This window comes from Aplidium turbinatum, chromosome 6, assembly GCF_918807975.1.
Source record: "Aplidium turbinatum chromosome 6, kaAplTurb1.1, whole genome shotgun sequence".
Lineage (NCBI taxonomy): Eukaryota > Metazoa > Chordata > Ascidiacea > Aplousobranchia > Polyclinidae > Aplidium > Aplidium turbinatum.
In genome coordinates, this window is record NC_137477.1 from 7,558,804 (window position 1) to 7,571,621 (window position 12,818).

The 12,818-nt window shown below is 36.3% G+C and overlaps 2 protein-coding genes across 2 annotated transcripts; both read right to left on the reverse strand.

Moving 5' to 3' along the window:
- Window positions 1-484: 484 nt before the first annotated feature.
- On the reverse strand, window positions 485-6,345 carry LOC145772755 (UBA-like domain-containing protein 1). The gene is made up of 3 exons (XM_082584633.1): window positions 6,133-6,345; window positions 5,793-5,852; window positions 485-5,321 (listed from the first exon to the last, which is right to left on the reverse strand). The coding sequence occupies exons 1-3, from the start codon at window positions 6,343-6,345 to the stop codon at window positions 5,145-5,147; spliced, it is 450 nt and encodes a 149-aa protein (XP_082440759.1). The 3' UTR covers window positions 485-5,144.
- Window positions 6,268-11,926, reverse strand: LOC145772754 (vinculin-like). The gene has a single exon (XM_082584632.1). The coding sequence runs from the start codon at window positions 11,871-11,873 to the stop codon at window positions 8,685-8,687; it is 3,189 nt and encodes a 1,062-aa protein (XP_082440758.1). The 5' UTR covers window positions 11,874-11,926; the 3' UTR covers window positions 6,268-8,684.
- Window positions 11,927-12,818: the final 892 nt, after the last annotated feature.

The window sequence follows — 12,818 nt, forward strand, 5'->3', positions numbered from 1 at the left end:
GAAGGTCATAAGTTCGAATCCCGCTGGAGGTAGGCCCCTATCAATTTTTCTTTGACTGCAGCAACAATAAGAAACAAACATTCACAAGCGCACTGGTAGCACTTTTATTTCCATGATTTCTTATCTGTAGGCTATATTATGCTGTTAGCAGCTAATTTAACGAGGTCCGGTGATTGTTTAATAAACTTAATACCGGTCCCACTAAATTGTGTAAAAAAATTTGCATCCCCACCAATCTTATTCCTACTTGGCACTCAACAAATAGGAAAGGATTCAGGAAAATAATCTTCTCAGCTGCACGGTCTGGTGTCTGCTTTGTAAAGCGCTGAAGAGTGACGCGTATCTGCGATGGATACAGCACTTCGTAAAAACTAGGACTTATAAAAACACACAGTATTATCATTATTTGAAAGGCTAATAAAAATCTCTCTATCGTTTGAACATGAACAAGCAGACGCCAAAAGACCAAACATACAAATTGTGATTTTACTTTTATTAGGTATGTGCACGCCAAATAGAAACGTAATTACATAATTCAACACAGGTTGAAAAGAAAACAATTTTCAAAGAAAAATCTCGCGTTGGGATAACGTCATTAGCTAATGCTGCCACAGGCTGCTCGAAAAAAATACAGTTGAACATGAGGAACTTGTGTTTTACCTGAAGTCAAACAAACACAAGTGCACGTTGTTTCTTACACAAACGAAAAAAATTAGTTAAGTAGACAGTTGTACGTGGACCTATCCAGACAGCAAAAAACGTATGTTACATTGATTCAACCTCTGCATACGTTGAATCAATGTATGAATGACGGATTTTACTGTCTGGGTATATAAACATGAAAGATACAGTAGGCTATCTAAGCCAGAAAAGTCGCTTCTGCGTCGTTTCAACGCCACTTGACATTAAAAAAAGGCAACTTTTCTGACCAGCATTTGAACACGACATCTACCTGAACAAAATAGTGTATTCAAAGTTCGACCTAACTGTAGCTATCGACTGCAAAATGGGTCTTTGTTGTTGCAATAAAAAAAACAAGTTGTACAGAAAATTGACTTTTCAAGGAATGAAAATAATACTTCTAAGGATTCAAGAATATTAGGCTGTGAAGGTGGACACGAAGATTGGCTTTCTTGCCTTCCCATCCACTTAATCTAATCTTCAACCACCGGGTGTAAGCCTGGATACGACAAACAAAGAATATTATGTCTGAAAAAAAATTAAAAAGGTTTGAAATTTGCTTAAACTACCGAACTGGCGGAAGTAGTCAGCGGATTTTCAAGCGAGCAGTGTAACGCATTTGAGTCATCCATTGTCAAAGGAGCACATGCATGTCTTTTCGACTCGATGTCAGAGAAAAACAAGACAATTTTTCGCTAAATATTCAACTAAATTGGCAAATCTAGGGTCAAGAGTTTGATTCGCAGATCGCTTGTTGTACTATCAGTGGATATGCATAAAGACGGACTTTCATTGTCATCTGTTTACGTAAGTCATGGGCATTCACACGATACGATAACAAAGTTAAACAGTTAGTTACATAAAAAGTTGAAATAGCCAAGTCTTTTGCAAAGGTAACAAACTCAGCACTTATTCAAATCTTCGGCTACCTTTTAAAAGTTGGTTGAACTGCCTTAATGAACAGACAACGACATTTCCCTCAAAAAAGTAAAACTTGGCAACAAAAGCTTGCCGATGTAGCCTGCATACAGTATTAAGTATACCACGTCATAAGGTGACTAGTAACTACACATACCTTCACCGACATTCGTGCAAACTCTGGTCTAAAATAAACCATAACAATGGAGACTCAGGGCTGGAGACTCAACGAGCAACAGTTGCCGAAGTGATATCGCCTCAACAGATTGCGACGTTAAAGCCATGTAAAAACGGGAGCTTTTGCGGGGATTCAGCTCACAAAAAATGGTCAGTAATAGAAATGTACCGATATCACTTTTTCAGGCCGATACCAATATTTTGGCCGATACTTTAGTGTTGCAAAAAGAAGCAATTTTGGTATTTGCAAGGAATTTTATCAAATGTCAAATTTTACCTTATTTGTATAAAACTATTAAAAAAAGCTTTGAATTGGCATAATTTTAAAGATTCAAGAATCCAATCTTAACCACATTGTTGTGTTATAATAGTAGGTTTTAGCAATAAGCCAGGGTGATTGAGGACTGGGGTATAAGGGAAGAAACATTACATCATAACTGGGGTTTCCGAAAAATTAATAAAGGGTTTGCGCAAACTCTCCAAATAGGCTATCATAATTGATAATAAGATGTAAAATGTAAACCAAGTCATTTGTGTAGTCGTACAAAAACTATTCCAAAAGCAATGTGCAACCTAAGGGCGGTAAGTACTTTAACATACGGTACTGATATCCCATTCAATCAACGGTGCTGATATCCCATCAACCAATCAGAAGCTACGCTGTTCATGACGTCATCAAGGTGCGTTTCTCGGAACAAAGGAAAATGCAACTTCCCACCACTGCTATTGCTCTTGTTTGTTGTGTAATTACCAAAAAAAGGTTAAAGTAATAATCATTAATCAACTCTCTGGCTGAATGCTGAAATGGTCACAATTGGACGGACAACCTAATATCTGATGGTTCGGGTTTGTTCAATTGGATATCAGTATGTTAAAGTTCCTACCCCTAAGGGCGCTTGTCGTTTGGTTGAGAAGCTTTTGCCAGGCCAAGACTACCCAGAAAGCAAAACTGTATAAATTTGCATCGTTTTTACGTTGCTAAACGTTTAACAAACCCATATAACTTGGTTGTTTTTAGTAAGCTGGTTCTATCACATGTGCGTTTTGACGCTTCTACCTTTTTCTAGACCTCTACTATGTTTGCCATATATAGTTTTTTTCGTTGTGATGGTCAGAAATAAAAACAAACTAACTATCAGTTTGTGATTTAATTTCCACCTTTCGTTGTAATGAACCCATCAAGGTTTATCAATGTCAGAGTCAGTAGGCTGCGCAAAGAACTCCCACGGCCACAGTTATCACCACTTGCTGCTCACAAGTCAAAGAACATCTACAGTATATCTTTTGATGTTGCCGATTTGAGTCACATTTTTGTGTTTTTTTTTGTAAGTGATACTTGCTCTTCGCTATTTCTGTTGCGTTACTTGGTGTGGTGTAGCACGTGCTATCACACACCACCATCTCTCTAGACGACACCGCAGTGTGAGTTTTGCGATTTTGAATGTTAGGCTACAAAACAAAAATCTCCCGAGGCTAAATTTTCATGTCAAGTTAAATATTTCTGCGTCTGGAGTGCCCCACAATCGAATTTGTTAATTCATTATTCGATAAAATGTTTGATTATGTCAGGTCATTACGCCGATTTGAGATATAATTTCATTCATGACGTCGCATGGGTGAAAAACTTTTACAAGTTTTATAGGCCTACTCTGCTTTGAGTAAAAAAGAAACACAAATGATAAATATTGGAGAAATTGAGTCTCCTTCACAACTTTAGAATCGAACAACGCAAAACTGCTGAAACATAACGTTTTGCGTGAAAGAATCACTGCAAGCAACCAATGTTAAAAGGTGCGCGCAAAAAGTCATGGGAATGTGAGATATCAAAACTTTGAACAGGTTGTTATTTTTCTACATCAATGTGACGTTAGTTATTACTTTAAAAATCTATATCTTTCTTTCTGTAGAAAATCAGTAGCAAACGCCTTTTTTACATGTTTAGTATCGGCCACAGTATCGACCTATTTTTGCCGATATCGATACTCAAAAAAATGGCCGATATCACCGATATATCGGTACATTTCTAGTCAGTACGAAGATGCTGACAACATGCTGTGTTAATGTAGCAGTTTCTCAGACAGCAAATCAATCGATTTTTACAATGATTCAACGTCTGCAAACGCTAAATCAATGTAAAAAATACTGAGTTTGGTGTGAACACATTACATGGGTAAAGCCGGGTCATAAATGTTTATAATTACAAATGCTAAAAATGTATGGCGGAAGAAATTAGGAAAAAACACACAGTGTAAATAATACATGACACCCACCATGCCAAAGTTTTCAATAGAAAAATACAAGAACAATAAGTTGTACATTTTCAGCGTATAGAAACCTAAGCACAATAACTTTTGTGAAAACTTGCAGGTTTGAAAAGAAATGATTTCCTGAATATCCAGTGGTATACTCAAACGTGTCATCACGTGTAAAGCAGCATTTGTTACAATCATTCTACACTCATTGACGATAAAACCCTGCATTCAAACTACATTTAGACTTTTGCTGGCTGGGATGATAAGCAAGTGAAATCCATACAAGTCTTCGTGATGGTGAAATCTCAAATACAAATTATTTAACTTCATTTGAATGCGCAAGCCCAGTCGATATCACACTTCGTGAAAACATTTCACAACGTCGAAGCAACGTATTATCGCGTTACGTGGATGTCTCATGCTGCAATTATGCAAAAAATACCAATAGCATCATAATGCAAACAACAGGTGCCAAAGTTTTCTTTTCAAAAACAAGAAGACAAACGCCATCCATCAAAATCATGCAGGGCTAAAGGTGGCACGAGTCCATCTTGGCGCATTTTTAGTGTAGAAAACATAAAAAAATGGAAATTTGTTTAGACAGGAATAATTGGAAAAACTGAGTTGGTAATTTTGACAATGACAAAACAGATTCAACAAACTAATATTTTAATAAAATGCGTAAAATAGAAAAGAATATTCTTCGATCTAGTTTTGCATAGGCCTAAGTGAAGAAAGAACGCTTATCAAACTTCACATGCCAAATTTACTCTTTCCGGCAAATTGCCTTGCTGCTGTCACAATCACTAATTCAGAAGTTCCATTCGTGCTGTTAGGTAAGAAACGTTAATTAAAAAGCAAAAGCGGCTACCATTGTCATAACATACAATGCAATCGGGATTTAAGACAAAAAACTAAATAGGGTACTCACTGAAGTACAAAACTATTACAAAAGATTGATGATTGAAATCATAGATGTTCAACTAAATCTAACAGCTGTGTTTTCTTTAAACAGAAAAATTTCATAAGAACAAAGGTAGAGTCCTAAACAGAATCATTTCTGCTCAAAAACCTTTGTCATTAAAAAAGAATGTTCAAGAAACCTGTTCATTCAGGTTAACTACTGTTTACTTTCATAAACCCTTGGGTTTGGGACCCGGATTGTGGGGGTGATTGGGTTGTGGTGCCCTTTGCCTGGCTAGGTGTCTTGTCTGAGGCCTGCATTTTAGAGAAAGCAAGTAAAGCTTCAGGAAAAGCGGGAGGCGTTGCAGGGGTGTTGGTGGGAGGATGCATCTAAGATGTAAAACAACATCACTTTTATGTTTAACAAATGTATATCATTACAAAGACAGAAGTTTTATAATCAAAATAGAAAAAAATGCAGCCATGGAGTTTGAATAGACAAAGTGTATCACCGCTCTCAGTCAGGGACAAGCTCAAACAAACTAAACAGAAAGATACCGTTGAATTTGAAACTGAACAGTAATCACCTTTTCAGAGACATATAAGATAAAAAAAAAATGTGAGTGTACAAAGGTCGCCATGATGTGAACACATCAGCCTACACAATGGAGTTTTCTGCTGAACACAAAATGCAAAACCTAATATGCATGCATCACTACTTCCACGGTATTTTTAAGATCACTTTTAAAAGACATATAAATTGCAAACCTCTGCAGAACTTTTACTTGTTTTGAAGCGGCAATTTAAAAAACAATGAAAACATTTTAGAAATTAACAAAGTATAATAAAATATACACATACCGGATGGTGATTATGTTGATGGGGAATCCCTGATTCTTGAAAGTATGTGCTCAAGGCAGCCTGCAAGGAAAAGTAATTCAGTTTGTAAAAAAAAACGGTAAACGCGTTTGAATAGGATGAATGGGATGTTTCGTGAAGTTATGTACCGACTGTGTTGATCAATTGTGAATGAAGTTGACCAGTTTCCTTTTCCAAATTATTCTTTTATGAAGTATAATTGCATACAGAGTACACGAAAATAGCAACCGGCTACAAAAGGCAGCAAACAAATTGTCAATTAACTTGAATCACCCATCTCTACTCTATATCTGAAAACATTATTAACGAACACCACACGAACCTCGAACTGCCAGTGTGAAGTTGTCAAATGCTCTCTTGCTTCCTGTGAGCGACATCCTGCTGCCAGCATGAATTGATTTACCATTACTTGGTGCTTTAAGTCGTCCATTTTGTTCAGCTTAAAATGCTCAATAACCTGATAAGTGATAAGCGATCTGATTAACTGCAGAAACAAGTCACACCAGAATAGGAATTTTAAGTCATTTGATCGCATGATATATAAGCTAATATAGACGTGTTGATAAACTAGACACTTTTAATATTAATTGCCAGAACATTTTGTGTTCGTAGGCTATTGAATTTGAACTGCTTGTTTCGGAAAGCCCAAAACAGCTTTACAACAACTGGTTAAGGGTTGTGACAAAAACAAATTCACGTTATTGGTACCCAAACTTCAACAAGCACAAAACTTGAATAGATGCAGCAATGCAACAATTGTATAATTCTAAAAATATGCGTTTAAGCAAAATGTTCGCAAATAAATTGAAAACAAGTGGAATGATAATGCTGTACAATGACGCAATTATGTGTAACGGACTAACGGTTCTAATGTGATCAGCATTATCAGGTTTGCTTGTTTTGAAAATTAGCTGTTTATCAATATGTAAATCTCAAACTGATTAGTATAGCAGCAATACAAAATTCACAGAAGCAAGCTCATCCTAACAATGTCGATAGCTACATATAACCTATGCAGGACTACTAAGCGGCTAGCAAAAAGCAACAGCATATACTCGTGGCAGTCTACGTCTAAATGTATGATTTCTTACTGTATTACTGTGACATAGCAGGCAATGTATTACTAAGTAAAGTCGATTAACGATAAAGATTACGAAAACAGACAATTGATCATTGAAACCATGGATCCAAAAGCACATAGTAACAATATACGATCATAGCAGATTTTCAATAGAAGATTCTTTGTGCCTTGATGATTTCACACAAATGACTACTATTTGGATACGAGAACTGCACAATAACACAAAGATCTCACTGTACAAATGTATTTTATGTTCATGTGTTAAATAGTAATGTTACAAGCTTCCCACAAGCAAGAAATATTGACATAAAATATATGGCAAGATTCCAAGAAATTATGAAATGTTAAAAATCAGCACACAACGATTTATACACAATGATTTTGACATATCCTTTATAAATGAACTATTTTAAGGTCACTTTCAGAACTGACACTGTAAAAATTATGGAAAGAAGAGTGCATAAGCTAACTTCTTCATATATAATACATTTTTAAACTCTGTATTGGGGAAGCACAATGATAAAACAGATGCATTTGATAAATGACTATCGTAAAAGCAACTGTGTAGTTGTGATGTGCAAAAGCATAAAATGACAAAGAAATTTAGGTATTTTAAAGTTGCAGTTGAAAAAGAAATCAAAAATTACAAACTGTTAGACATATATATAGTTATAATAATGTTATTTTACTGAAAGTTCAAAACTAAAAAACAATTTCAAAAAATCAGCTTCAAAATAGGAGAAAATAAATTTATGTTTCAGAAAGGTACATGAATTGCTGGTACATGCATAGTAGGCTACAACTGACAAGTATTAACATAATGAAAAAAAATGTTGTATATAAATATCCCAAGGCCTACAATTTTAGGGCAATAGCTGCAATGTATACAACAAAATAATGTTTTATAACATAACATATTAAACTTGTACAAAAATATTAAATCAATCTTATCCTCAGAGAATTTTCTTAATACAGTACTGGTACTTAAATGAGTTATTAGTTAGTTATGGATGCCTTTTGGAAACAAATTTAGTTTAAGCCTACACTGCAGGTGAGCCAATCCATATAATAAAGTAGCGTTTTATCAAAGTTTGTAACAATCAAGTTCAACAGAGGAAAGAAATCTTAACTTTCTCCAACAAATTATGTTATTAACACTTATATATACACAAAACCGTACTATGATAACAACTGACAAGACATGTTGACTTCACAACCACAGTTTACAATGCATTTGAATGACTATACTTTGCAATTACGATTTACAATGTTATTAAGATACAAACATTTGATACACATAAACAAAGATATTTTTGTTATTTCATATTTTTATTTCTTAGTACTAATCAATGCTAGTAAATGAAATGCATTAAAAAAATTGTTACGTACCACATACCGTTTCCACCAAAATTATTGTACTATGATTCTAAATCAATAACAATGTGTTTGTGATAACAAAAAAAAAAACATTTTATTTTTGATACTAATTAAAAATGATACAAAAGTATAGGATTCCAAGAGCTTCTGTGGCAAACTAAACACTAGTTACACAGATGTACCATGTAACAATATCATACAACACCTTACAGCACTTTAAAGAGCAAACTAAAACACACTCTTTTGAAAAAATCCATGCACTGTACGACGTACGTCGTGCAACATCATAAGATTATCATTTGTACTGATTATTTTTGGGAAAAATACAATTAATGTGAAGAAAGCGAAGCAGCTTATTTCTTTGCAAGGTTACATGGTGCAATTCTAAATATACCGTTCTATTGAAAGTGTCTTTCTTACTTTCTCACCCAACGCATCGTAACACCAGTATCGGTTCGTATACGAATTGAAGCAGCTTCAGCATAACGAACTGTATCTTTCACACTCATCATCAGATTTTGAGCATTATGCACCAACATTTCAGTTGCCTGTTCTGCTGCTTCTTCCTCCTCTTTGGTCATTTCAGCATTGTCACCAAGGGAGGCAGCTTTCACTGTTGATAGAATTCGTAGTTGTGTGCTGATTGTAGGAATTCTATCCAATGTCTTTTTCATGTCATTTCGAATTCGCCTGTCTGTGCATTTTTCAGCAACTTCTAATGATAGTCTTGTTACTTCATTGGAAGCTTTAGCAATTTCCTTAGCGCAAGCAATCAAATCACTTTTCTTCCCACCTTCATTTCGAACAAGTCTAGACATTTTAGCCATGAGCAAGGCCATTCTCTTTGCAGCGCTAATAATATCATTGCCTTTGCTTTCCCATTTCCTGGCTTCTTCATGAAGTTCACGCGCAGCTTGCATCATTTCATGGTCATCTTCTTCTTCAGGAAACTCTTCCTCTTCTGGCAAGGGGGGACGTGGTGGAGGAGCATCATCACAAGGCAAAGGCGGACGAGGAGGAGCTTCTTCTTGTTTTTGAAGTTCCAACTGTCTCATCTTTTCCTCCATTAACTTGGCTTCAACAGTGTTACGAACTTGAGAAACAGCATCAATTAAGTTTTCATTTTTAGCTTTCACATTGTCTTGTGCTGGTTTTGAAGATGGAGTCTGTGCATAGTCTCGTGTTGCTTGAACCATAGGATTAATGGTAGCACTCACATCATTCAAGTTTTTGCTGAGCTTTGCCACATACTGATCTTCATCAGTGTTTTCCACTTCACGTTTTCCGGCCATCAAGACTCTGTGAGCTCTGCGAGCAATATTTCCAGCTGCTGGAAGAGCCATTTGAGGAAGGTTGTTTTCCATTGCTGAGACACATTTTTCGTGCTCGCGACGAATGCCTTCTTCAGATGCTTTGATAAATTTAGCAACATCCATTGAGTTATCCACTTGCTCCGTGAGATCATTCATATTTTCTGTCCATTCATCTCTTAGGGCCTTGAAATGATCTTGAGCTTGCTTATTTTCTGGAAACTCGAGAACAACTCTTCCTGCATTTATTACTTGGGGAGTAAGATCTGTAATTTTCTTTCCTGCAATCTTTACCGCTTCAACTTTGTCTTCAGCACCCAAAGCACTTGCAGCTACAGCTTGCTCGCCAAGAGCAGCAAGCTTGGTAGCTTGTTTGTCCAAAGCTAAAGCTTTTTCTTCAAAATTGGCCTCACGATTTGGAACTGTTTTGGCTGCTAGTGCAGCATTTGCAAACTGTTTCAATACAGTTGTGGTATCTGAAAATTCATCAGCAACTGCTTCAACAAGAACATCTTTCATCATATCCTTCATTTCATCAAACTTTGTCTTTAGCAATTTGCTGATTTCTTGTGCTCGAGGTGAATCACCCAGTCCTCTCCTTTGTAAGTCATCCAGCTCGTTGACTAATTTTTCACATTCAATAGCTTTTTCAAGCAATTTTTTTTGGATCTCAGCATCTTTTACACCAGCAGCTAACATCCGTGCATCAGCAAGAATACTACGAGCAGCCATTATGCCATTACCACCATCATTTGCACCTGGATCTTCAAGCCATTTATTGACATCATCCATTTTGCCTTCCAGTGTCTGAGGAGAAATATTTTTTGCCAAAGCTTTAGCAACTTTGTTGTTTAAGAGAACAACTTTATCTGAGACCTGTTTTGCCAAATGGCGTGCTTCAGGCAAATGACCTTGATCGTTGTTTCTGTAATTGTTTACATCTTCCATCATTTTATCTATTTCATTGCATAGATCTTGTAATTCAGCAGCATGCTTATGACTATTGGGTTCTTTGGATAGAACATTGGCAATGGTTCTTGTTGCGTTTGTAATATCTTTTACTGCTTCTGAGCCTGTTCCTGGTCCAGGTTTAGCCTTTGGGTCTGCAAGCCACTCTTGAGCCACAGGAGTTTTGGCAACAATAGTATTTCTAGCTTCATTGACAGTGTCCATTTGTTTTAAAGCAGCATCCACATCTTGTAAAAGACCATCAAGTTCTTGCTGAATTTGTTGCTGCAATTGCCTTGCTTCTGCAGTGTTACCTTTTCCTTGACTACGAAGCTCTCTCAATTTCTCAGCCATTTTAGCTATTTTATCACATTTTTGAATGATTTTTTCACCCATTGCTCCACCAACTTCATTTCCAATTGTACGAGCATCACCCAAGGTTTTATGGAAGGCAAGATCCCCATCAGAGCCAATAGCTGCATTGGGGTCATTTATCCATTGTCGAGCTTGCTGCAAATTTTTAGCAATTTGGTCCCGCAATTTATGCAGTTGAAGCACATTCTTTGCATCTAAAAGCAGCTCTTGATCAGTGGAAACTAATTGCAAAAGTCTTATGATTTCAGTAATTCCATCTGAAATATGCTTCATATAAAATTGACGATTTTCATTAGCTGCTACTTTGCCTGTACTTCCTCCTTCTTTAACCGTGGTCACATAGGCTTTCATGCTTGATATCATATTTGGTAGACGAATTTTCAATGTATCAATCTCTGCAGCAAGTTTTTCAGCATGGGTGCTGTTTGTTAAATCTTTGGATCTCTGTGTCACTAGCTTTGACATGTTTGTCATGCCAGGAGTTAAATTTTTCACATATGTAACTAAATCCTCCATTCCTTCAACAACTTCTGATACCTTTAAATAGTCACGCACATTTTTGCAAACTTGACATATTCTCCGCACTTCTGCTTCATCAAAAACAAGTAACAAATCAGATGTTCCTTGCAGTATTCCACGGGCACCAGAAATCAATTTCTCGCGCCCAGCTTTAGAATATGGATCTGCACCTAAATTTGCAGCAGCTTCCACCAAGAGGTCAGCAGCTGCCTCAACCTTTCGTATCGTAGGAGGGGTATCCATTTTAAGTACCTCATCTTTTGTTGTTTTTATTTGTTCATACCCAACTGTAGCTAAGCCTTGTACTGCTGCCTTCACTGCACCAATAGGCATTTCCAAAGATGGCATAGCAGCTCCATCTTCACCAGCTTCATGTAAAACAACCATGTGTGATACCTGATCTGCTACAGGCTCCAAGATCTGTTCAATTGTTTTAGTGTGAAAGACAGGCATTTTTATTGCTGAAATTCTAACAAACGTAACGACGCTCTATACTCAAGCAGTTCTGAAACACTCAGCACACCCAATGTTTGTTGACAAAAATCTTTTGGGAGAAGTGGCATCGCAATTTTATTTCACAACGGTTCATGCAAATGTGCTAAATTGATACGTCAAATCAAAACAAACATTTTAAGCATCATTAATACGAGTGAAATTACATGAAAAGCATACATTTTTCCGTAAATGGAAGTAAGGAGTTCAGAGTCTCGCATATGTGGTTCGCACTTGCATGCAACATAATATTAGGATATTAAAAGGGCATGACTAACAACAATCGTTTTTTTTTTGCTAAAATTTAAAAAGTTTGGTGACAAAATTTAAACATAGCTAAATCTGTTTTTGAATTTTTATTTTTTAGAAACAAAACTTTTATTCATAATTCATCCTCAGTCAAATGCATTTTTTATTCAATTCAATTCAATTTATTTTTCTTTGTCGGAAAACAACAGCAATGATAAAGTTACTAATAGTTTACGGAAACAAACCAACAAAAGGAAACGGCGCCAAACCACACACGTTTAAAACGTGCATGCGATGTAGGCTAAATTTAAAGCATACGTCGATGAAAGCATAGTTAATAAATATGAAAGTAAAGTTAAGCACGGCCACCAAACCTAACAGTTTAAAATAGAATATAGAATGAATAAGTTAGAAAGAATCAGTTGGCTCCACATACCTAAAGCAACTGGAGGTGTGACAGTTAATGAAGCTATGCGGAGACGACTAAACCTCACAAAGTGGCGTACGCAGGGGGGGGGCCATTGGGCCATGGCCCCCCCCCCCTTAAAATTTTTTTGTAGTTAACGACGTAGATTAAGGCATTTAATATGTTTTGCTTTGCTCTGTCAAAGCAATTACTGTAACAATGTTGTTTTATAGACTAAGCCAATACGAAAT

Excerpts from the sequence above, each read along its gene's own strand:
- LOC145772754 (XM_082584632.1), bottom strand. The coding sequence starts at position 11,873 with ATGCCTGTCTTTCACACTAAAACAATTGAACAGATCTTGGAGCCTGTA.
- LOC145772755 (XM_082584633.1), bottom strand. The coding sequence starts at position 6,345 with ATGCGATCAAATGACTTAAAATTCCTATTCTGGTGTGACTTGTTTCTG. Across the intron at positions 5,853-6,132 it reads CTTCACACTGGCAGTTCGAG|GCTGCCTTGAGCACATACTT; the intron begins GTTCGTGTGGTG and ends TTTTCCTTGCAG. Across the intron at positions 5,322-5,792 it reads ATCAACATAATCACCATCCG|ATGCATCCTCCCACCAACAC; the intron begins GTATGTGTATAT and ends TTTACATCTTAG.